General features: G+C 40.4%; 1 protein-coding gene across 3 annotated transcripts in view; it reads right to left on the reverse strand.

Annotated features, from left to right (window-relative positions):
• tp73 (tumor protein p73) overlaps positions 1–26,502 on the reverse strand; it is a 100,491-nt gene that overhangs the window by 56,582 nt on the left and 17,407 nt on the right. Inside the window, exon 1 of one of the 3 annotated variants that reach the window (XM_052039193.1) lies at positions 24,033–24,225. The exons of 1 other annotated variant lie outside the window; for it this stretch is intronic. In XM_052039193.1, the coding sequence (XP_051895153.1) occupies positions 24,033–24,071 (39 nt within the window). In that variant the 5' untranslated portion in view covers positions 24,072–24,225. Of the gene's footprint in view, positions 1–22,747; positions 22,765–24,032; positions 24,226–26,502 lie in introns of those variants that run through there. One more of the 3 variants, XM_052039194.1, reaches the window with a different exon arrangement.

Below are 26,502 nucleotides of genomic sequence, written 5' to 3' on the forward strand. Positions count from 1 at the left end.
AGCTCAAAAAGGTTAATTTATTTGTCTTCATATATTAAGGTTTTAAGCCCCATTCCAGGATTTGAGAATGTAATCCATTATGATATTCCAGTGAAGTACTGCATTGTTGGAGGTATCACCTTTGGGATGAGAGGTTAAACCCATACATTATCTGCCTTCTTATGTGGACGTAAAGATCCCAGTACAGCGGAAAACAAATAAAACTGCAAATGTTGGAATCTGAAACCAGTTGAGTTCTGAGGAAGGGTTGTTGACTGGTTCCCCTTTCCACGGATTTTGCTTATCTGTCTTGAGTTCTTCGAGTTTTTCTGTTTTTGTTGCCCATTACATTGTATTGAAGAAGAGCAAAATAATTTTACCCTAAATCACGAACTATATTTAATCCCTCAACCAATATAAAAAAAACTGGTTATTTCCACATAGTAGTTCATGGAAGTTGCTGTGAACAAACTGGTTCATTTTCCGCACTGCAGCTGTGACTACACTTCATTGTTACGTCACTGGCTACAAAACACTTCAGAAGATCCTGTAAATGAGAATGCTGCTATTTGAAATACTTCATACGTTAACTGTTCCAAACATTTGCAACGTTTTCCTCTTTCAATGTTCTTCCTTTCCATTCGTCACCAGAAACAAAACATATTTATGATGAGAAAGAGAGTGCGCCTATTGCATGAATTAACACATACAGAAAATGCTGGAGAAACTCAGCAGGACAGGCACATTTGTGGAAAAAGAAATAGTCAATAAATAGGGTCGTTTCTCTTTTTAAGGATACTTTCTGACCTGCTAAGCTTTTCCAACATTTTCTGTTTTTGTCTTAGATTTCCTTCAGTTTTTTTGATTTGGACTAACACAAGTTGGTCAGCAGTGAGTCTTGTGTTTCTAGTAGTAAAAAGTGAGAGATGGGGTGAGTGGGCAATAACTATGGTTGGAACTTTGTTCCTTGGCCAGATTATACTTTTTTTTAATGTTTATTTTTCCCTTTTCCCCTTCTCCTTGGGAATTCTGCCTTTGAGCTAACAGTACTGATGAACTATACTTAAAGTCACAGAAAAAACTAAGATTAATTTTCACTGTATAACTTTCACACAAACAACAACATAGGCACAGGTACATACATGCACAGGAAAGAGCTGTGGTGGCGATGAATGTGAACACACTTGGACTGGTTGTCTTTACACATGCCATAAAAAGCAGCACTTAAGAATAATTTATGTCCACTGGTGTTTGAGTAGAGGATGCTTTATCAATCAAGGCATTGAGTTTAAAAGTTGGCAAGTCATGTTGCAACTGTATAAAATTTTGGTTAAGCCACATTTGGAGTATTGTGCGCAGTTCTGATTGCCACATTACAGGAAGGATGTGGAAGCTTTGGAAAGGGTACAAAGGAGGTTCACCAAGATGTTGCCTGGATTGGAGAGTATTAGCTATAAGGAGAGACTGGATGAATTTGGATTGTTTTCTCTGGAACGCTGGAGGCTGAGGGGCAACCTGGTAGAAGTATATAAAATAAGTATATAGAGTCTTTTTCCCAGGGTGGAAATGTCAAGTACTAAAGGGCATAGTTTAAAGTGAGAGGGGGAAAGTTTAAAGTGAGAGGGGGAAAGTTTAAAGGTGATTTGCAAGATGATTTCTTTTTAAACACAGAGTGGTGGCTGCCTGAACACACTACCACTTGGAGGTAGTGCAAGCAGATATGATAGCAACATTTAGAGGCCTTTAGAAAGGCACCTGAATAGACAGGGAATGGAGGGATATAGGACATGTGCAGGCAGATGGGATTAGTTCAAATTAGCATCATTGTCAGCAAAGACATGGTGAGCTGAAGGGCCTGTTCCTGTGCTGTATTCTTCTTTGTTCTTTTGATGAAGGGAGTTTGTGCTTCAACCCTGATCTTCAGAACTTTCTATGAACACAAATACTGCGAGTGCCAATTGTCTTTTCTCTCCCACTCATTAGAAAAGGGCTAACTTATAGAATTCACCAGCTTTTGTAGTGTTGAAAGAACTGTTCTCATTGTTTTTAATTCAAGAGCCAAGGGATAGAAAAAGGAACAACAAGGGATGGATCTTCTAACCCAGAGGTTGTTCACCTGTCCCCTCTATCCTGCTGCTTGCTACTTCTGACTTGATGACCAATCAAGTAGTGAACGTGAATTGAGTCAATGACTGTAAAATTGTTCTTACATTATGTAACTGGAAAGAGCATTACTGGGTCCTTGGTGAGTTACAATCTATGTGCCTGAGGGAGGAAAGTAATGGCAGGAAAGCTCCAAGGACATTGATCTTCCAATCCACATTGAAGACACTAAATGTAGCCAAATAGTGAAGCGGATAGACCCTAGTTTCTGGATGACTTCAGCCTTTTCATCTGTGGTTTAGTTTGGAACATTCTTGTTTCTGAGATTCGTGTGTTCAACTCCCTCTCCAGGGACTTGAGCACATAATATTTGTTGACACTTCAGTACAGTAATGAATAAGTGCTGCTATGTCAGAGATAATGCCTTTTGGATTACAGCCTATCTATACTCTCCAGTGGACATAAAAGATAACATGGTATTAATTTGAAAAAGAATCCCCTCTTGAATACAGAAACAAGAGGGGTCATTTGGCCGCTTGAGCCCTTTTTGCCTCATAATGATATCATAGCTGATATGTAAACTAATACATATAATGTCACAGTTTTTCCTATTCATCATCTATTAATTTATTAATTTAATGTTTGCCCCTGCACTGCTTACAAAGCCAACCACCTTTGTTTCACTGGTAAACTTAGATATGCAGCATCCTATAACCATTGTTTAAATGTATGGCGAAGATTTGTGCCACCAACACGGATCATTGTGGAACACCACTAGTCATATCTTGTCAGTCTGATCACCTGTCTAGTATTTCGACTATATCCCTTTCCATTTAGCCAACTTCTGAAGAAAGTCTATAATTTCTCCCAGTTCCGTGGGCTTTAATGTCAACTAACGATTTCCTCCAAGGAACTGCAGTAAGATGCCTTTTGGACACCCGTATAAATGGTGACCACTCTAAAAAATTCAATCAGATTATTCAGGCATGCCCCCCCCCCCCCCCCCCCCCCCCCACCTTTACAAATCCATGCTGGCTCTCTCAGATCAGCTGAAAATGCTTCAGAGTGTTCAGTCATTAATCATTGACATCAGCAATTTCCTCTCTATAAATGTTAAAGCTAACTTTTCTACAATTTTCCAAGTTCCTCTCTCACTTTTCTGAAATCAAAAGGAATAATTCCTGAATTAATAGAATATTGTAAGGTTAAAGGCATCCAGAATGTTCTCAATGGATCCATTTAATACTCTGCAATGAAGCCACCTTTCATGAGGATTAACTCTTTTTAGTGCCACTATTTTTTTTGACATTATTATTTTGATTATTCTAATATTAGTGAGTCACAGTTCCCAATTCAGTACTGGTTTTGTTGGGATGAAATTGATAGTGAGCAAATAGCAGAAAGTTAAACAATGCAATTACAATCCCACCATCCTGAGTTTTGAGAAGACGCTCATTGCTCATGGTCACCCATGTTTTCCTAATGGAACTGTAATTTTTTTTAAGCGTTGATTTTGACATCTCTGGCAAATTTCTTTTCATCTATCCTTTTTGCAGCTTTTATCACCAGTTCTATCACTTTTTGTCCTTTCACTTTGCCTGGGTTTCTGCTAGTTTTTGCTTTTTTGTACATTTTTACTTTTGACTTCATGATATCACTTACCTCTTTGGTCATACTTGACTGATTTTTTTTGGCAACCCCAGCATTTGCCCCTTAGAATTATAAACTGGTTCCAGATCACAGAGCATTCCTTTGTGAATACCATCTAATGATCATCTGTTTTAACAGCAGCATATTATCCTAATTTATAGTAGACAGTCTTTGTTTTATTAAATCGAAGAACTTGGTTATTTCATACTTCTCTCCTTTTTACATCACATTGCACTTTATTTTATGATTGCAATTATATAAATATTCACACACTGCTAAACTGTTAACAAAATCTGGCTCATTAAATACCCATGTAATATATGTAGTCTGCTCCTTTGTTTATTCTTGGTCATACACTTGCAGAAACCTATCCTGTATATGCTAGTGACAATCACCAACTTTCTGATGTAGACAAGTCTGCTTATTCCAACCTACATTAAAGTTGAAGTCCACCATTAATATCTTTGCTTAATGGTTGTTTAATTCTGCACTGCATGTACAACTGCTTCCACAGTCTTACCACAGCACATCTATGAGTTCATAAGCTTGCTTAATTCACCCATAAATTCTCTTGCCTATACCAGAATAAGACATCAAGAAGTAGGAGTAGGCTATCCAGCCTCTTGAGCCTGCTCTGTCATTCAAAAGTATCATGGCTGATCCAACATTCCTGACATCCACTTTTCTGCCCTTTCCGCATAACCCTTGATTCTCTCACTCATTAGAAATCTATCCCAGCCTTAAATAGCCACAAGGACAGCAAATGTTGTTCCCCTTTTCAAGAAAAGCAGCAGAGAAAAGCCTGGTAACTATAGACCTGTGGACCTAACATCAGAGGCAGTGAAAATACTGGAAAGAAATCTGAGAGGATTAAATCACTTGCAAAGGCAGGGACTAACCAGTGACAGCCAACATGGCTTTGTCAAGGGCAGATCCTGTCTAACCAATTTGATTGAATTCTTTGAAGCTGTAACAAAGTGTATCAATGACAACAGGGCAGTAGGCGCGATTTACATGGACTTTAGTAAGGCCCTTGACAACATCCCACAGGAGAGACTGGTTAAGGCCCATGGGATCCAGCGCAAGTTGGCAAACTGGATCCAAAATTAGTTTGGCAATAGGAGACAGATGTGATAATAGAGGGTTGATTTTCCATTGGATGGCTGTGGTGTCCTAGAAGGATCGGTGCTGGGACCCTTGCTGTGTGAAATGTACGTGAGTGATTTGGATGTGGATGTGGAAGGCACATTCAGTATGACACAAAGATTAGCAAAGATGTTGAAAGTGTGGAAGGTAGTGGAGACACAAGAGACTGCACAAGCTGGAATGTGCAGCAATGAACAAACTGCTGGAGAAACTAGGGGGAGGTCGAGCAGCATCTGTGGGGGAAAGGAATTCTTGACATTTCAAGTTGAAACCTTGCATCAGAGGGGAGATGACCAGTATAAAGAGGAGATGGGGAGGTAGTCTTAGGCTGCAGAGAGATATAGATGTATTGATGAAAAATGGCAGATGGACTTTAATCCAGACTTATGTGAGCTGATGCATTTTGGGAGCACTAATGAGGCAATGACATGCACCATGAATGGTCAGGTCTTAGGGAGTATTGAGAAACAGAGGGATCTTGAACTACAAGTCCTTGAAGGTGACAACGTAGGTAGATAATGTGATTAGGAAGGTATTTGGGATACTGGCCTTCATTAGTCAGGGCACTGAATACAGATGTAGTGAGTTAATATTTCAATTTTATAAAACTCTGGTCAGACTTTGGCTGGAGTACTGCATACAATTCTGATTACTGTGCTAAAGGAAGATTGTGATACAGCTGGAGAGGGCGCAAAGGAGATTCACTAGGATGTTGCCTGGGATGGTGCAGTTCAGTTATGAGGAGAGACTGGAGAAGCCATGTCTGTTCTCCCTGGAGCAGAAAAGGCTGGAAGGGCACATGATTGAGGGATATAAGATCATGAGGGATACAGGTACGGTAGACTGCGGGAAACATTTCCCCATATCAGAGGTAGAGAAAACTAGGGCACATAGATTTAAGGTAAGGAGGAAGAGATTCAGAAGGAATATGAGGGGAACCTTCTTCACCTGAAGAGTGGTAAGCACCTGGAATGCATTGCTTGAGAGAGTGGTTGAAGCTAGGTCGCTAACAGCATTTAAGAAGTTTCTAGATGAGTACTTGAATTACTTAGGCATAGAAGGCAGCGGATCAAGTGCTGGGGGATGGGGTGCCCACTGGTTGGTATGGACGAGTTGGGCCAAATGACTCATTTTCTGTACAATTGTGTGCTGTACAATTCTATGACTCTGCACCCAGAAATCTCTATGGCAAACTATTGTAAAGACTCTCAAACTGCAAAGAAGAAATTCTTCCTCATCTCAGCCTTAAACGGACACCCCCTTATTCTAAGACAATGCCCTCTGGTTCTGGGCTCTCCCATGGGAAGAACCATCCTCTCAGCATTTACCCTGATCACCCCTCAAGAACTTTGTTTCATGCTTCAATGAGATCACCTCTCATTATTCCAAGCTCCAACGAGCAGAGTCCCAACATGTTTATCCTTTCCTTACAGTATAATCCTTCCATACTAGTGAACCTTGTTTGATCCACCTCCAGTGAACTGGCTTTCCTCAAATAGGATGACCAAAACATTTTACTGTACTCTATATGTGGCCTCACGTGCTTTGCATATTTGTAGTAAGACTCCCTTATTTTTATACTCCAACCCCCTTGAAATAATGGTTAACATTCCAGTAACCTCCCCTATGATCTGCTGTACTTGCATCCTAGCTTGCTGTGTTTCATGCACAAGGATCCCATATACCTTTGTGCTCAGCTCTCTGCATTTTCCCCCATTTAAATAATATTATTTTATTCTTCCTTCTAAAATGAACAATGTCATATTTTCCCACATTATAGTCCATTTACCAAGTTTTTGCACACCCACTGAACTATTATCTCACTGTACACTGTATCCTCCTTGTAACTCCCCTTCCCACCTGTCTTTGTGCATCTTCAAATTTGACTCCTGTACATTCACTTCCAATTGTATATTGTAAACAGTCCCAGTACTGTTCCCTGTGGCACTTGACTGGTCACAGGCTGCCCAATCTGAAAGAAACCCCCTTATATCTATTTGCTACTTTCTGCCTGCTAGCCAATCCTCTAGCCACATCAATATACATTTAATCTTTTGTGAGGCACCTAGTTGAACGTTTCACAGAAGACCAATGACAACACATCTACAAGTTTTCCCACTATCCACTTTAGTTGAGACTTCCTTAAAAATCTTTAATAAGTTTATCTATATCCTTTCTCATTGTTGAAGGGATTTCATACTTAATTATCAAGGTCTCTTTCCTGTGGACTTTATAAATGTAGTAGATTTTGCTCCTAATCCTGACCATCTTGCAACCATGTCTTTGTAATGACTACCACAATGTATCCTTCAAGCTCATTCAATGTGCTCCTTTTGATCTGTTATTTGTAAACACAGTTTTAGTTGGCCACACACCACAATTTGTCCTTCTCTAATATATTTCTCATATCCCTCTGTTTTAATTGCATCTTTTGCTTTCCCCTTTTACCCTGTAGTACCCAAAGCAAATTTCAAACTATTAGTCTATTGTTTACCTTTTCATTTTTTCTTGAACTGTTATTATTGCCTTTTCCCACTGAGCATGTCCTCCTCATTTACTAATTTCTGAAGTCCATGTACCTGCCTTATTTATCCTTTCTGCCAACAATAAAGATTCTTCCTGGCCCAGTCTTATTTTAGGCAAAACCTCAGGATCAAAGATAACTTGCTTCCACTTTGGTTCCAGAGTGACTGATAAGGCCAATATCGAGCTCTTACCACAGATGGGACGGGTGAGTGGATAGATGGGACTGGTGAGTGGGTAGATGAGAGGTAGTGCACTCCTTCCACTATTTACACTGGGCTTCTGTGTGCTTCTAGCGCATGGATTCAACATTTTCTGTGTCCTCTCCTCCTCTGCATGGTCAAGGATTCCTAGATGTCAGTGGGCATGTTGCATTTTTTCAAGGAGGCTTTGAGAGCATCTTTGAATCTTTCACTTTGAAGTGAGCATCTGTTCACTTTGTAAGGTCTTTTGGTGACAGGAGTAGAATGTCTGTATTGGGAGCCTGGTGTTGAGTACAGATAACCCTGTGTTACGGGGGGGGGGGGGCGCGTGTATGCTGTTGTATTCTTAGAAAACAGTTTTTATTACAATTTTCCATCACACTAAGCTGTCATCTGTGCATGCGTCGAGTAATGCAAGTTTAGGAAAATGTTTATTTACTTTTTTCACATAATTTCCATGAGAGTGAATTTTATTCCGTATCTCAAATTTTTGGGTAGTGATTTGTGAATTCTGCAGGATGGACTTGTGTTACCTGAATGGCCATAACACGGGGGACAAGGTGGGGGGGGGGGGGGGGGGGGCTGGTGTCACCTGTATGCAAAAGGTGTGGCCTGCCCAATGGTGCAGATTAAGTGTGAAAGCATCCATGAAGTGGATTCAAATGCTTCCCAAACCACTTCTCAGTCACAAATTTATTCCTTTGCCACTTTGCATGTGGCTCTGGTAACAATCCAATATGAAGACCTTTTTATTAATTTAACAGCAAGTTTCCAAACAGGACCCTTTCATTCTCTTTCAAATGTTACTGGTTTAAGCATGAATTATGCTGACAGGATCACACCTTCAATATCCTTTTAAGTTGATATGGAACGTTCCTCAACCTGGATCCAAGTAAATGTCGTTCTATATAGGCTTTCTCTCCTCCTTATAATGGATTTTAAATACCCTCCGAAATTTAGCATCCTCTACAACTATCACTACTCCAGCTGAATAATATTGAGTCAAGGGATTCAAGATAGAAACATTTATTGAAAACGTGTTTGTTTAATGATCTTACTGCCTATAAACCCCCACCTGCAGCAGTCTGGACAAGTGACTTGTTTTACCATATTAAGTCCACATTTTAGGTTGCCCTAAGTTTTTCTTTCTTTACATAACAAGTTGCACTCAGCAGTAAAACAATGGACAAAATGTTGCTGTTTCAAGCTCACATGGAACACCACAAATACTGATAGCAAAATGCAGCACCTCCTCACCTTCTGCACTATTCCATTCTCAGCAAATTCTCAATTTTACACACTGTTTGCCAAGCATTCCATTTAAGATCATTTTACAGCTTTAATCTTTTTCTATCTTGTACTATTTTAGTGCAGATACAACATACAGAAAAATAGCTGTAGACTGGGTATCCTTAGCATGATGAACAGGACTGGCGTATATGTACTTCAGCAACTCATTACCTTTTGTATCCCATCCACAGTTCACCAGCCCCACTCAGTCATTAGTGTATCCTATTTGCAGTCTTGATGAGAAACCAGATCATTAGGACCCAGTTTTTGTAGCTTAGGAGTTTCAAGATGGCACACAAATATTTGCGGGGTGCGTTGTGCAGATGCTATATTGGTGACAGTGTTTGGGGATATGCATTATAATTTCACCGAAAGGATACAGACCAGCCAAATCACAATGCTGATTTGACATCTAAACTTAAGTTAGTTGCTGGTTGATTTCTTCTAGTTATTGCTAAAATTCTGATAACATGTGATGTTTTCCATAGATTCTGTTTTCAATCTATAAAAGCCAATGGAGAGTGGTGTGACAAATGTAGGACTATTTGCTGATTTCAAGGCTTTTTAAGGAGACACAGAGTATGACTGGGACATTGAGAGAGCATTCAGAGTCATATACGCTCAGGGTATTCAGGCTTCAATTCTCCTACCAATTGAAGTTAGATACTGTCGGCATGGACCAGTTGGGCCGAAGGGGCTGTTTCCGTGCTCTCTCAAACCCCAGAGAGGTTTAATGTGTGAGAATAGAAACAAAGGACTGCAGATGCTGGAATCTAGATGAAAAACACCATGATGCTGGAGGAACTCAGCAGGCCAGGCAGCATCCGTGGAGAAAAGCAGGCAGTCAACGTTTCAGGTCAGGACCCTTCATCAGGACTCAGGTGTAAGGACACTTCTTCAGATGTGAGAAGTCTCTATATCTGTAAGAATTTTCTTGTAAAAATCTGCCACTTACTGCAATCTCAGAGTAGGACCTGCACCACAATGTCAAGGCAACTGTGACCATGTTATTCCAAGCTGAAACTGATATATGTAGCATTTAACAAACTACACCTATTATTGTTTACCGGAGGTCACAGAGGCTCTCTATTCAAAGTAGCAAACAACATTTGCTCTTCCATGCGATTTTGCTACAATTGCAGGCTTTCCTATGGTGCAGGATACTACTGACTGCATGACATCACATTGCTTTGTGCCAGAAACGTACTAACAATGCTTCGACTGTATTCATCATTCCTGATGACCCTGCACTATTCAGCAGGGCATGTATCAAGACTAGAGAGGGCCTGATGTACAACCTTGCTAGAAGGAGATGGCTCTTGCCATTAACTATATGATGAACAGTTGGGGAGTAGAGCATGTGGAAGAGGAAGATTATGACAAGGGCAGAGGCTGGGAGGATGCAATCCAAAGAGCAACTTCTGGCATGAATTGTCCACGAAGAACACACCCAAGTGCAGTGTGAGTAATTGCAACTGCCATTCTCCACTCAGTCCTACAGCTTATCTTTCCTCTACTACTGACTATCACATACCTTATTGACTTCAATGCAACAATAAAAGTCAATGTAAAATAAACAAATGCTGCATGGCAACTACTTGCATTGCAATGAAGTTGCAATACTGCCCACAGACTGGACAAAGCTAGCCACCACTTGTGAGAGATCTGTGGTAAGCTAACATTTGCACTATCAACATCTCTCAGCCCAGGCTGCAGGCTGCCTATGACCACTGCCTCATCACATGCAGATCTTAACTCTATGCTATCACTTAACTTATGCACAGCATCAATATCTGAGCTGGGGTCTGGCTGGAGCTTTTGGATATCTAAAACAAAGAAGGAACAAAGATAAGATTATCATGGAGGGCGAGGAGGTAGTAAGATGTACAGGCTTACACTATGTAACCCTCATAAATCAGAAGAATGTGGGGTAAAGCTGAAGTGCAGAAAAGAATTAGGCATGAGGTCACTAAGCGTTAGGCATGAGGACATTGGGCATTAAGCAGAAAGTTTGTCAATAAATGTCATGTTATCCATTTGCAAACTCTGGTTAACATGGTCAAGTAGTGGCAACATTTCAAGCTATGATCTATGGGTATGATGTCTGCAGCAGTGGATATTGTATTAAGGTGCAATGAATCATTTGAATGTTAGCTACAAGTTCTGAATGATAAAGATTGTTAGTTGATTAGTGATGAGGTTGTGGTGAATTAAACTGTGTTTGAGTCATTGGTTGGTATTGGCTTCTGAAGATGCATTCACCAACTTTGACCAATAATGTGTGGTCGTTGAACTGCTGCAGTCCATCTGTTTAAGATACTTCCAGAGTGCTATTTGGGTTGGCAGTTTCAGCAATTAGAGCCAGTGACAATGACAGACTGAGAACATATTTCCAAAACAAAATTGTACTATGCGACTTGGAAGGAAACTTTCAGAAGGTGGTGTTCCTTGCAGTCTGTGGAAGGGGGTTGCTGTTGAAATAGCCTAAGGAAATTGCTGCATTGCCATTAGTGTGAAAAAATTAATCATGCTTCACAATCTTTATGGTTTTTTTGGATGCTTTTGAATTCAGTGTCTCTGCTTATACTTCACAAACTAAATACCTGCAGACTTTAATGGAAAAGATTAAGGGGCGCCCTCTTCTTGTCAACAGTGAGTGTGACAGAGTTGTATTTTGCCCACTCGTTTGCCTCTCTACCTCTCTTCCATCAATGGGCCTGCTCATGTTAGAGGGTCAGATATAGATTTATGATGGTGTCTGCAGAAGTAGAAACATAGAAAAAAGAGAAGGCAATCAAATTGCAGCTGATCTGTTTCTCAAGTTATTTGTCTCCTTTTGCTCTGTATCCCTTGAAACCCTTATCTAACAATTTATCAACCTCACTCCTGAAAATTTCAATTGAATACCAGCATCCTCAATTTTTTGACAGCGTTTGCTTCAGATTCTCATTACATTTTGTGCGAAAAAGTGTTTTGTGATTTTCCTCTTAAATAGCCTAGCTCTAAATTTAAGACTGGATATCTTGTTCTGAACCTCTATCACCTGAGGAAATAGTTTCTCTGTCTCTACTCTTATTAATCACTTACAAATTTTATATCTGACATTTAGACTACTTTTCAAAAATTTAAACTCAAGGGAAATTGAGCTATGTTCACGAAGCAATTTAGTGCTTTACAAGTCCTGGTTTCCTTCTAGTGACTCCAATGGTACCTACTCCAAAGTCAATATAGTTTGAGATGCAGAGAATTGGAAGGTGTGTTCCAGATGGTGGCCTGACTGAGGCTTTGTACAAGAGAAGTATCACTTCCCCATTTTTTGAATTTCAATCCCCTTAACATAAAAGACTTTATACTCATTTTGATTACATTTTGTAGGGTGCTGCAAATTACACTGATTTGTGATACCCATATCCTGTTTTTGTTCACAACTTTAAGAGAATACTCTGTCAGCTAAAAGGAGGCAAGAACTGAAGATTCCAGAAGTCATATTTTTCCAGCACTTCATGTGGATGAGAAGGAAGAAGAGCTTCACCCTGCCCTAAGCTTTGACGTAAACCATGGAGAGACAAGAGACTACAGATGCTAGAATCTGGAGCAAAAAAACAAACTGCTGGAGGAACTCAGTGGGTCAAGCAGCATCTGTGGATGCAAAGAAATCGTTGACTTTTTGGGTCAGGACCCTGCTTCTGGCCCCAAAACGCTGACCATTTCTTTGTTTCCACAGATGCTGACCCACTGAGTTCTGTTGTTACATGTATATCATGACTGGTCAAGAACCAACTCTTCTGAGTAATGATATTCCCTTCCCTACCAACTCATTAAATTTGGGTTCCCAGTCCCCATCTGTGCCCCTGGTTGTGACCTCCAATCTTCTTCTTCCTCTTCTAATTTCCCCCAACATTCCTGTCTTTCTGAGCTCCTTCTCTGGTATTTCCAACTTCGGCCCAGAGCATAGCCTGCCCATCAGCCAGCCTCCCAATCTGGATAGATACAAAAGGGAAACACAAGAAAAATTGGAAAGCATTCCTCCAACTACTCTGCCCATCACTAGTCTTGTCCACCACTCACCCTCCTTTGTCAATATCAGGAGAACTGTGAAAGTAGAGGATCAGTTCAGATGGAGACTAAAATTAGTGATGGAGACAAAAAGTAAATGCTCAATACTGAGGCTGAGGGAAGTGGATATCTTGGTGAAAATTTCAGAATCTGCAGGATGGTGGGGATCAAGAATTTGAAAGGAGAGGTAAGAGGAGTAGAACAAGGTCTCATTCTTGAAAGAGCATAAGGTGCCAGAAGAGAAGTGGGGAGAAATCAAGCTCTGAATGGGGGCAGAGCAATACCAACACCACAACAGTTTGGGTGGAGAAGGTGGTGGATGGTGCAACCAAGTAGGGAGGTTTCAATGACGGGCAAGGTGTCGCCAGCACTAAATCAAGTTTCTATCAGCCATGACATTAACTCAATCATCTGCAATGTGGTCCTGGATGACAAAGACCTTCCAATGTATCAACAGACACTCTGGAGGAAAATGGTAATGTTGCAGTAATTGTTTTCATAATAAAGACCTAGTGTAATGTTTAGCACAGTCAGTATATTGTGCTATAGGCTAGTATGTGATTATAGGACAATTTTTATATTACATTACAGTCTACTTTTTCACTCTTAGATATTACAGTTACAGATTTTAAAAAGCATATGATGGAAAGTACAAGATGTAACTGAAATTAGTTTTATTAGCTGGCTGTACTGCAGTATATTGATAAATTTACTTCTCAACTATTTATTGTACTTGATCATTTTTTGAACATTTTCCATCAAGGCATTCTCTTTAATAGCTGTGGCAGATCAAGATTCCACAAATAATGAGACCCATGATCAATTAATCTGTTTCTGTGGGTAGTGTTCGTTTAGGGTAGAATGTAGCTAAAATATAAAGAGGTTTCTGGTCCTCTTCCAAGAGTGTCATATGATCTTTAATACTCACAGATATTCAAGACCTTGGTTTAACCCCTCATTTGAAGGACAGCACATCCAACATTGGAGGGCTGCTTTAGTATCACACTGGATTTTCAGATCAAATCATGGTGTAAGTACAAAGTAGACAACATACAACATAGTCAGGACTATTATCACCTAAACCAACTGACAGCAAGTGCCCTTGAGTGGCTGCACAATTTAATAAAGATCAAATGAAGACACATCACTTGAAATCTATCAGCAATAATTATTGCCTTTAGATGGACCTATTAAAAAAATTAACTGGTGTTATTTACCTGTAATGTAACAAAACCTTGATATGTCACTGTTGCTCGGCTGGCCAAGGCTGTGTAACACCAAATCAATGTGTACCAGAAGGTGAGGAATCCGATTATATTTGTTTAATCAATTAGCATTGCCCTTATAATAGCAGGAGTGGGTGGGGAGAGGGGCAAGGGGCCCTGGGAAAAATCAGCCGAGTTGCTTGTTCTTTACTACGCTCAAATGATTTCTATTGGAAACTGTGTGCACACATGGATCTGGTGCATAGACAGGTTCATGCTTTTGTAAAATAACTTTAGGATGGCCATGGATTCATGCTGCAGCTCCGTCAGGAGAGGAGAGAAATGGTTGGCAGTTCATAGAATCCGCTGTTGCAAAACAAGTTGGACTTGTTCTAGAAATATGTCAAAACGTTAACTGCACATTAGCTTCCAGTTCCACAGAAGTGGTACTCAAGGAGACATAGCTGCTGGAATTTCTTTTAATGAATTGCAGTAGTGATTGGTTTTAAAGGACACAATTAATACTTTGAACGTGTGAAACAGGCTGTTCAAACTTGTAGGCAATCTAGATGGAGCCAATAGTCAGAGTGAGGGTTGCCAAATGAATCCTGCTCACACAATGAGACCTTTTCAAACAGCCGGTGCAGCATTTCAGCCACTGGTGTTGTGGAAACCAGTTGTGTACATGGGAAACTGAATTACGTTGTAAATGATTAGGGAACATACACACGTGATTGAGTCTAAGATCCTATTACGACTGTGCAGATGAGTCAAGTTACTCAAGGAAGACGCTTTTTCAATGCTAACATAGCATCATGAGATACTAGGATAAAATATCATTACATCCAGGCCTCAGTGCTTTTGAAGGTACTAGACATATCTCTTACACACTATCATGTTGCCACCAGTGTTCCTGCAGCACAGCAGTGTAAACGGTTTGCAATCTTATGTTATTCTTAAGGTTTTTGGTAATCTAGTGTTAAATTATAAAGGTAAAACACATATTTCAAAGCAACTCTGCATTCAGTAGATTATACTAGCCTTCAAACTTCATTCACCTAACTGACAAAGTCTCTATATAGCTTCCTGCTTTATTATAACATTGATAGAGTTAATAAAGTCCTTTATCTGAATCTTGAATTAATGCAACATGCATGCACTGGCTCCATGGAGTTTTATCTTAAGCTATGACATTGATTTAAGATACGTAGGTGTGAAGATAGCATGAAAAACTACAGTAAATAAATTTTATTCAGGCATTGGTCCTAGAATTTCCTGGTAGGATTTTACATCTACACCAACATCCAAATCCAACTCTATTGCCATGGCAAAACAGACAAAAAAAGGCCGAAAATGGCTAAAGTAGCTATTTTCACGTCTATTTCAGTGCTTTGCCTGAAGGTCATCAAATCAGATCACAAGCAGGCTATTTTCAAAAGGAAAATGTCTTACATCAGATCACAGATTCTTTCTCAATAAAATTAATTATCTCCATCATCCAGGTAGATGCAAACAACAGGATTTGTTGTTCCAATAATAAAATCCAGCTGGCACAGCACCAACTTTAACAGCTGCAGCAAGTACAGACCTTGTGTCTCTACCTCCAACAAGCAGGAGTGGTAGATACAATATGGGGGGGGGGGGGGGGGGGGGGGGGGAAGCAAAATGACAGGTGAGTGAGATGCTCCAGCAGGATGAATCTACCTTTATTGGCAGGGTCCCAAACATGTGCTGGTGTATTAATTGGCTATTGCAAGTTAAAAATTCAAAGGGGAGCTGATCAATATGTGACAGAGAGAATAAATTGTAAGGCTCCAGGTAAATAAGAGGGGAATGGAACTGGTAGGATTGGAGTGTTGAGTCGATGGACTGAATTGCCTCCATCTGTGTCATGGTAAGTAAATAAGTCTTGCAGACTGCCAGCTGTGGACATCAGATGGCATTATATGGACGGTTTGCCTCCACATTGTTTCTCTGGGAGAGGTTCAGGGGTCTGGACCAGTTGCTGGAAGGTGGCAGAGGTGGGATTGGGAGAGAGCTGGGCAACACAGTGGCACAGGTAGTAGTGCAGGTGCCTCACAGCTCTAGTAACCCAGGTTTAATACTGACCTTGCCTGCTGTATGTGTGGTGTTTGCATTTTCCAGGTGCTATGTTTTCCCCACACACACAAAGACTTGCAAATTGGTAGGTTAATTGGCCACTGTAAATTGTCCCAAGTGTGTGGGTGAGTGGTAAATTCTGGAGAGAGTTGATGGGAATGTGGGGAGAATAAAATGTAATTACTGTAGGATTAGATGGGTACTTGATGGTCAGTGTGGATTCAGTAGGCTGAAGGGCCTGTTTCCATGCTATCTTACTCTATAAATGAAGGGGGCAAGTGAAGTGGAAGAGAGCTGAGAGGGAAGGGGGACCCCCAGGCTGTCCCTCACTCTCTAGGCCCCCTCAATGCCCCTGACCATGGGGCTTGCCACAGTGTCCACCAGCCGACCCAAGCCCACTGCTCCATAACCCAGCCCAGCTCAGCCCACTGGTGAGGGAGAGCCACTCAGTGACGGCTGTGCAATAGCTATCCTACATTAAAAGACATCCTGCACAGGCAACTTCCACTCCTTAGTTTGACATCGAGCACCAGGACCTTCACATACCATGCCAATAACGATAGGCCCAATTGTCACTTTGCTATCACAATTCATGACTTCTGTTGCCCTGAATGAGACTTAGCTCAAAGAACAGCACGGTGAGTACACCTTCTTCTGGAAGGACAAACTGGAAGAGGAATGACAACTTCACAGGGTGAAATCTGGCATCAAGAATGAACTAATCTGATGTCTCAGTGGCTCCCCCTTTATGAGAAGACATTCTCCAGCTCAAAAACAGAAATACTGGAAGAACTCAGCCAGTCAAGCAGTTCTGAGGAAGGGCCATTGACTCGAAGCGTTTGCCGGTTTCTCTTCTACTGATGCTGTTTGACTGACTGAACTCCCCCAGCATTTCTGTCTTTGCTTCACATTCCAGCATCCGCAGTTTTATTTGTTTCCCAGACTCTCCAGCCCACTCTAACATGGAACCAGCAAGCTTCTGTCAATAGTGCATTAACATCAAACCTGAATGCAACAGGTGTGACCAAAAAGGACTTCAATCTTGAAAAAAAACCCTTGCACGCACCCAAAGGGAGTCAGACTGATCCTCCTGGTGATGTCAATGCCAGAGTCTGACCTACAGACTGCAAAAGTTTCCACATCACCTGTACCATGACAGGTATCCATGGCTGCTGGACTGACCACTGCCTAATCCACTCCCTCATCACCATCAATCTGGCCCCAAAACAATGGGAAATGATGAACATCCATAGCATCTAGACTGTCCTGAAGTCCACAATAATTAGTAACTGTAAAGAGACTTGAGTCAACAGCAAGCTACCAAAAAACACCAGGATTGGTTTGATGAGAATTATTGGGAGATCCAGGAGCTATTAACTACAAACGCAAGGCATTCCTAGACTGGAAACTCCAATGTGCCTCAAGTAAATAGAAACAGCTTTACAAGCAACAGTAAACCCCTGACCTAAAGAACAGATGTTAGGTTGAAATAATGCAGGGGGTCTAGCAATTTATTTATAATCATGATTGCAGCAATAGTGCCATCAATGGTGCAAACACATAAGGGACCACCCTGCTGAGAGCTAGGAACAAAGGCAGAGAAGCTGTCATACACCACTGGAAGGAAAACTTCTGAGTTCCTCAACCATGACTCCATTCTTGACTGAGCACCCTTGACTCCCATTCCACAGCAAGCTATCCGGTCCAGTCTCACCACAAACCAAAACCAACAAGAATCTGAAAATATCCTTTGTCAATTGAGAAATAATAAGGCCTCAGAGGTAAATGGTATTCTTGCTGAAGTTCTACAACTTGGCAGTGAGGACCTTTAGCGACAAATTCACAACTCACCTTGCATGTCTGGAAAGAGGAGAATATGTGAGGGGGACCTCAGTAATGCTGGAATTTTTGCCATATGTAGAAGGGGGACAAATCCGATTGTGGTAACTGCACTCTTTGCTGTCTGCCACAGCAAAAGTCATCTGCAGGGTCTTCCTCAACTGCCTCCTCCCTGTGGCCAGAGAGTTCCTCCCAGAATCACAGTATAGATTTTATTTACCTAGAGGCACACAGGGGATGATTTTCACTGTGATAATTCCAAGAGAAATTCAGGGAGCAGCATCAAGCACTGTGCATGGTTGTTCCAGATCTCTCAAAATTCATTGAGTCCACCAATCCAGAGGGGCTGTGCAGTATTCTTTCCAAATTTGGGTGCTGACAAAAATCAATTATCTGTGATGGTATGCAAATCATGATCTAAACTAATGGTCCCTAAAAGACCCAATCTCACTGCAGACTGGTGTTAAACAAAATTGCATCATTGCCCTAAATTTTCTTGGATTTTCTTGCTGCACCTCACCAAGCTTTCTGCTAGAGTGGAGCTAATCTACAGGAAAACTGCAAAATTGTTCAACCTGTCCCAACTCCACTCCAACTTCAGTCATCAAGATGTAGTGCATAGCCAACATTTGCACAAACACGTTTGGATGCTGGGCTCAAGTCATCATTTTACTCAACTACTGGAGCATGCAATACAATGGGCTTTGCAGGACAAACCTGCCCCACTGTACAGCATTGACCTCCCTCAGGCTCTGGAAAATTTGGACCACTTCCTGTATCTCCAGAGCCATTTCTCAGCAAAAGTCAACATCAATGATGACATTCACTGTTGCTTTCAGTACAGCAACATAAGCTTTGAACATCTGAGGAAAAAATGCTTTAAATATAAACAGCACAAAGCTTATGGTCTGCTGGGTAGCAGTGATCCCTGCCTGTCTGTTTCTAGGTCATGGATTATCTACTTCAGGTACTCCAAAGCACTGGAAAGATATGACAACACTGGGCAGGCTACGTTGTTTGCAATCCTGGCACCAGAGATTACTGGGTGAACAGAAAATTAGTTCAAAGATATTCTGAAAGCCTCCTTGAAAACCCTCATTGACTTTTAGGCATCCCTAACCAAAGACTACTCAAAATGGAGAAATAGTATTCAGCATGGCACTGACTGCCTGAGTACATTCATCAGGGGCACACAGATGCCAGTGTAAACAGCAGAAGGAGCACACCACCTCCCAAACTAACCACATCCCCTGCTCTGTCATACTATATGCCCCAATTACAGCAAATCTGTGGCGCCACAATGGCCTCATGAGTCACCTCAAAGCTCACAAAACAGAAGTGAATGCAAGTCATCCTTAATCCCAAGGGATTTCCAAAAAGACAGATTTTTGTTTAAAGGAATTCCTAGCAGTTATACCTCCTTTACACAACTCCCAGTGCATTATCATGGATAACTTTATTTTTAAACCAATTAAAATAGAAATTATTTCTTATAAAGCACAAAAGTCAGTTACGTTTATGCAGTTTTTAGACTGGCAGTTACTGTTAAAGACTAAGAAGAACAGATAATATTGGAAATGAACATTAAGTTGGTGAGCTTTGGTAAAGACAGGCTTAATTGAAGGGGAAATCTCCGATCAAGACATCTCCTGTAGCTCCCCTTCAGATGCTGATGGTCATGTTGTATATTTCCAGCGCTTGCTTTCAGGAGTCTTTTTAATTTGTTTTTCTTTATCCGAAAATAGGAACTCCCCTCCTGCTGGGAGTGCGGGCACTGAAGTGCTCTGCAGGGAGTGAGTGCACACGCAATATTTTGCTTGGTTTGGTTTTGGGTAGGAGATAAATTTAGCTCAACCATTATTAAGTAACTGGTGCTGGCAGATTTTGAGCTGAGAGTAATTCATTTTCAGCTTCCCTATTTTCACAGGCATTTACCTGAGCTTTAATCACATCCCCCTGTGGGAAGATCTATGAGGGTCATTGGTGCTGTACTCTGGATCACTGTAAATTGTCAGTATGCACCTGGAATACTGACTTTCCACCTATCTAATTTTCATATCTGGCAATACATCAGGCAGCAAATATCTTGTTGGTTTTGCCCCTTTCACTGAATTTGCAAATTAGTTTCTGTGTTTCATGGCGTGAAATTGTTGGTTGATGCTGAAGTTAGTAAATTTGACTTTAAGATTTCATTACGTACTTTTTAATAAACTCAGGTTATAAAGAGACAAAGGTATCATGGCTTCAAGGATTTATTGCATAGGAACTGTTGTGACTCAGCAGCAAACCACCCACAAATCCTAAACCTAGGACTTATCTGTTTCCATACCTGGGCTGGTGGGGGGGGGGGGGGGGGGGGGGGCAGGGGTGGTATTTGAGGGTTTAAATGTTTCTTGCTGCTTCTCCAAGTGAAAGGTGCACCAGTAATCTAGCAGAGCCCTGGAATCTGAGAAAGGTGCTTCCAGTGAACTAAGCCCAAGTGCCTAGGGTGAGTTTTTTTTCCCCTGAAAGATTGACATCTCCATACAGAAGTGAGTAACAAATCCTTCATTCTTTTGCAAATTTGTGATAAAAAAATGTGAACAGGCTTATCACCATGTCTTCTACATATGACTTCCACATATCTAACTGTTCTGATATCAGTTACCTAGTAATGGTTCCTTATTTGATATTCTCTTCTCCATACCCTCTTCCCCAGTCTTCTATGTGCAATTGACTGTATGTGGCAACACCACCAACAAACTGTAAGAGTATTGACTGTACAGGATGAATTCAACATGTTTTCTAATATCTATCATATTTCCATTATTATCAGGCCGTGACAGGATAACATGCAGGAAATGCCATTTGCACCCTTCCATCTTGCCCAAGAATCACTAATATTGCCCTCTCAATAAAGGGACCTCCCAGCTCCTCTTCGAAGGTTACAAACATCCTCAATTATAAATTTTATCCAGTGGATGTTGAGTTCCAGATTCAAGACTCTTTAACTCCTTTACCAGAATGTCAAAATTGGCAGTTTCCTTTCCCCTTTTAACTGACCTTCCTCTTACAATCCACCTCTTAACACTTGCTTCGTGTCACCTGAATATTGTACTATTTTCAATCCGATGTTTTAAACAAGGATTCAGCCTTTTTCATTTACTTAAAACATTATGAAATGAGCGAATCTACTCTATTTTCTAACTGGTATTTATCCTGCATTAATTTCACTCCTTCAAATATGTTTAATGACAAGTGCAGTTGGTGGGATGGATGGTGGCAGAAGCAGGGCGATGGTTGTAAGAAAGACCAGCAACATGGATCAATGATGAAAATTGCCAATAAGTTACCTAGAGCAGAACTGAGCTTGCCAAACTCGGCCAATAGCACTAGGTCTTCTAGTCCCGATTCCAGTAAGCCTTATTGGTAAATTACCCGTGTTGTCTTTGACAGGATAGCCTGGTGGCCTAGAGCTCATGCTCAAATATAGTCATCTGTCTATGTCAATGCATTTAAGGAAGAATGGGGTTATAGGGAGAAAGACAACATTTCATGCTTTTTTGACAAATACTTGTGTTGTCCATATAAATCAGTAGCTCAACCGCTTTCTTTATCCATAAGGATTCTGAAAGTTTTTATTCAAAGATTCAATTCATAGCACATAGGTTAGGTGCTCAGAGATTAGAGACTATAAATGACTCTATCTGACGTTCAATGCAGCAAACCAGGTAGCTGATTTAAAAGAGTAATAGAGGTAACTTGGCACTCCCATGCTCCTAGTTGATCCTATTGGGAGCACAGGTTGGAAAATCAGGCTACTGTGCTATAGAATCATCACTAACTGGCATCCCCTGTGAGTGCAAGTTCACTGCTGGGAGTATGGAACTGAGGAATTATCCTCAAAATCCAGAGGCAATCATATAAGAATAACAGCAGCTACCAGTGTGATTTGAAGCACTAAAAACAAACATAATTTTTTCAAAACAAAGTGCTAAAAAAACAATCAGGATGCTTCCAAAAATATAATGAATCACATCTGCACAAAGTTACTGTGATATGAATTTGAACCATTTCGCAGTCTACTTTTCTCCCATTCTTCCAAGGCTTCATATGAATAGTTTCCTTCCTCTGCATATTCTCAGGCTTGAATATTCAACATTGTCCTCTGCCCCCTTGTAAAACCTTCGGAGATAAGGCACATGAAGGTCACAATATTCATCCAATTTGGTTTCTGAAGTTATCCAATGGTCATTAGAACACGGAGTGCTTTAGTACAAGGGCTTTTGAGTAAAGAATATATTAAGGAACATGTTAATTAGCTAGGAAAGAAGAATATAAAAGGACATGAGAGAAAGGCATGAAAATGGGATGAGAGTTGTTATGGTCCATCTGAAGAGCTGGCATTAATAGGCATTATAGGCTGATCAGCTTCCTTCTGTGATTTCTGATTACGTGCTATTGTGTCACTAATTCAGAATAGTCCCCAATGTGTCATTTGTATGTGATGCAGAACAAACCATTCTCTAAAGGGCAACAACGTCTGACTATAAGTAGTATGGAGCAAGTTTTGAATTTATTTAAACAAATCCTGTAGTTAAAGCATATATATATAGAACCTCTAACTTATTATGACCTTGCACAAAGATGAAATTAAGCTGGAAAAATACTCACAAATACTTATAACAAAAGGACCCTCACGCATGGTCTCTGATCTTCTCATGTAGGTATGCTGCATGATTCTTTTTAGGTGATTCGAGACAGGCAAGAGACATAGAGGAACTAGTAAAACTGATGAAAATTTTGTCTGGAGCAACAAACAATCTGCTGGAGGAGCTCAGTGAGATGAGCAATATCTGTAAGGAATAAGGAATTGTTGATGTTTCGGATTAAAACCCTGCATCAGTTTTTGTCTGCCTTTTCTCCTTTAGAATAGTGTTTATTTTCAGCATGTTGGTTTTGGATTAAATTTCCAGTTTTTGTTATGTTAGTTCCTAGTGTCACACAAATATACCTACATACCACTTTTAGAAAATGTATGGTTGAAAAAATGTGACTTTGAAACTTTTTTTATAATTCTTCTGAACTTGCAATGCACAACTTCAGGTGAAGTCCATTTATGAAAAACTTGTCTGAATAGCAATGATTAACAGCTGTACTTGTAGGTGCTATTACCGAGCTCATTACACAATGATTTCATATATTGAAGAGTGCACTTGTGTATCAAGATTTTGTTCAGAAGTTATGACATCAGACCCTATCCATTCACTTAATGGTCTTTGGGGATAACTTGAAAATCTGGCAAGCAAAGGGTTTGCGTTTTGAAGTTCAAGCAAAAGTAAATTAGAGGAGATGGTATGATAGGTCCTGATTTCAATGAAGTTGAGTGCAAGGAGGGAGGCAGTGTGTGCAGTGCTGAATTTGCAGCTTGGAAGGAACAAGAGAAGGTAGGTCAGAATAGTGGCAAACAAAAGTAGTGGTGGTAAAGCAGAGACAATGATTAAATGATAGAAGATACACCTAGGAACTACACTTTTCAAACAAATAGGAACATATCTGTTATAGGATCCCTAATGTCAACCCAGCAGATTTGACCAGCTTGTACGAGATGGACTGAAATAAGATCCCATGTGTCTCAAGTTCACATTATACAATGGGTTCTTTTAGGAATCCAATAGGATTCTTTAGTCAAGGACATAGCAGCACTAAAAGGCAACAGTGACTTGGACCAGCATTACTTCAAATCTCTGTGATTGGAGACAAAATAGGCCAACATGGTAGTAAACAATAACATTAATCTCAGCCATGGAGTTGTCTAATTACCTGGCAACGAAGCTAAATGAAATTGAAAACAGCATCAAACTATTTATCTACAAATCAGCAACCAGGTACAGATCTCGACATAAATATATGTTTAAAAAAAAGGATTTCCAAAAGAGGTAAACTTATAGCCACCTACCGTGGTGCAGTGCTGGGCTGCGTCACTTATGTAAAGCATTTTAGTATTCCCGGATTGTGTGTGCAGCTGGGATTGTTCCCACCTCAGGTGTCATCAGAGAGAGGAGGGATCTTTTTCTCTGTCTTACACAAATATAATGCAGGGTCTACGACAGACCTCACTCGTATTTACTGACCAAGGCTTGGGGACTATGAAACGGGGAAACACATTGGAACAGCCTTTGTCGCTTTTCCATCTCTTCCTATCTCCTTTTTTCTCTGCCTCTCTCTCAATCCTCTCTCCTGACTGCATCTAACAACAAAACTTGGACCTCCCCTCTATTCCTCATGACTATTCAATTAACCACAAGGCAGGCCCAGACTTGCCCAGTAATGTTTGAGACTATACCATTTCAGATATGTGGTGACAGAGGGGCTTCATTAATTAAAGTGGGAATAGTTTACCTGCAGTGCTTATTAATGTTTCTCTTTTTAACATTCAATTTTAACTAATACTAGATTCAACAACTAATTTCTACATTTTGAAATTCAGCTTGTGTTTCAGGTATTTTGGATATTGGAAAGACCAAAGCCATTGTGTTCAACCCTCACCTCAAATACCATTCACTAGCCACAGATGTTAGCTGAGCTCTTAGCCACATGTCATCTCAACCTCAATACTTTCATCTCCATGATATCGCTTGCTTCTAGCCTTTCAGTGGTGGCTGGAAACCTCATGTATCCAGACCTGACAATTGCAGAAGTCTCCTGGCTGGCCTCCACAAAATTCTTCTGAACTTTGCTGCCTGAATACTAACTTGCATCAACTGCCGAACATCCATCATGCCTGTGCATGTGACTACAAACGTGGTGGTTTCATTTGCCTTATGCTCTTGTTTAAATCCTTCCATGGTCTCATCCCACTCTATCTCTGTAAACTTCCCAACCCTACAACTCTTCAAGATTTCTGCACTTTTCCGCTTTGGGCCTGCTGGCCATTGCCCGTCATTAGCAGCTGTGCCTTCAGGTGCCCAGGCCAGAAGTTCTGAATTCCCTCCCAAAACCTCCTGCTCTTAGACCAAGCTTTGGTAATCTGTTCTGTTGTCTCCCTCTTTGGCTCACTGTGAACATACATCCAATTACGCTCTTTGTGAAGCTTCTCGCAATAATTCTTAACTATTATTAGCACCTGATGAATGCAAAATGTTCTTGTTGAAGTGAAAGCTTCACTGGGGTCCACAACAAACTAAAGTTGATGTGCATGCATACGTATTACCTATCTTCTTAATATAAAATACTACCTGATAGACCACAGGAGATTTACGAATCTGCTAGTAGTCAATTTGATTAAACAAAGATTTGTTGAAACTACATAATGAAATACTTGTTTTATGGAAGCTACTACTATAAACCTCTACCGACATTTTTATTCCTTTTAGGTTGATGAGTTTCCAGTTCATTACCGACAACAGATAAAACATAAAAGATGCAGTCCCTGCAAGCAGCACACATATATTTCCTGTCATGCTCAAGCCATCATATCTCAGATTTTAGCATATTATCTTGCTCAAGTCAAATGTGACATTTCAAAGTACCTGACCTTATAACAGATACAACAAAATACCCAAACCATGTATTTTAGAAAAGAAGATGGCTGAGCAGATCAAGTGAGTTCCAAATTGGGGCTAGAAGTTTTGAGCAGTCACAATTGCCGCGACTGAGCTCAGAATATCAGAGGCTTATACAAATACCGGGATACGTTTATTTAGACCACTTCTCCCAGGGGATATTTCAGTGCTGCCCATAAGATGGTGGAATAGCAAACAGAATTATGGTAAAAGCCTCTGAACATAAATGAGCCAGGGGTCATTTTTTTTTAAGGAAAGCTACAAGCTGTACAAAAACAGAAATAATATCAGAAAATGATAGAAAGAACTGGTATTTACATTTTCGTGATATCTCAACTAACAGTTTACTTTTTTAGTGCGGTCATAGTTCTTATCAAAGCAAGCAAGTGATCACATACAACTAGATGTTACAAGCACCAACAATAAATGAATGGTTAATCTAACTTTGGTGATAATGGATAAGAAATGATGGTGAATGAATTGGGAGAAATATAGAGTCTTCTTTGAAAAATCTGAGGGAATTACTTGTATGCATGTCAGTAGGCAACCAGAGCCCAATTTTAAGATCTTATCCAAATTATGGTATTGTTGACAATGCAGCAGCTTCTGAAAACTGCACTTGTTTCTCCTTGGATTATTTGCTCATGTCCACAAAGAGATTAGCCCTACAAACATGTGACAAAAATGACAGAAAACGCTATCAACTAAGCCAAGCTAAAATTCATAACCAATCATAGAAATTCCATTCTCAGAATTCTCACAGTTCCTGTGACTGCCATCGCCGCAACTACAATGTATTTCCCTGCCCAGTGTGGAATGATATAATGAAGACCCAAGTTAAATTCCCTCAATGTAACAGGTTTC

Source organism: Pristis pectinata, chromosome 26, assembly GCF_009764475.1.
Source record: "Pristis pectinata isolate sPriPec2 chromosome 26, sPriPec2.1.pri, whole genome shotgun sequence".
Lineage (NCBI taxonomy): Eukaryota > Metazoa > Chordata > Chondrichthyes > Rhinopristiformes > Pristidae > Pristis > Pristis pectinata.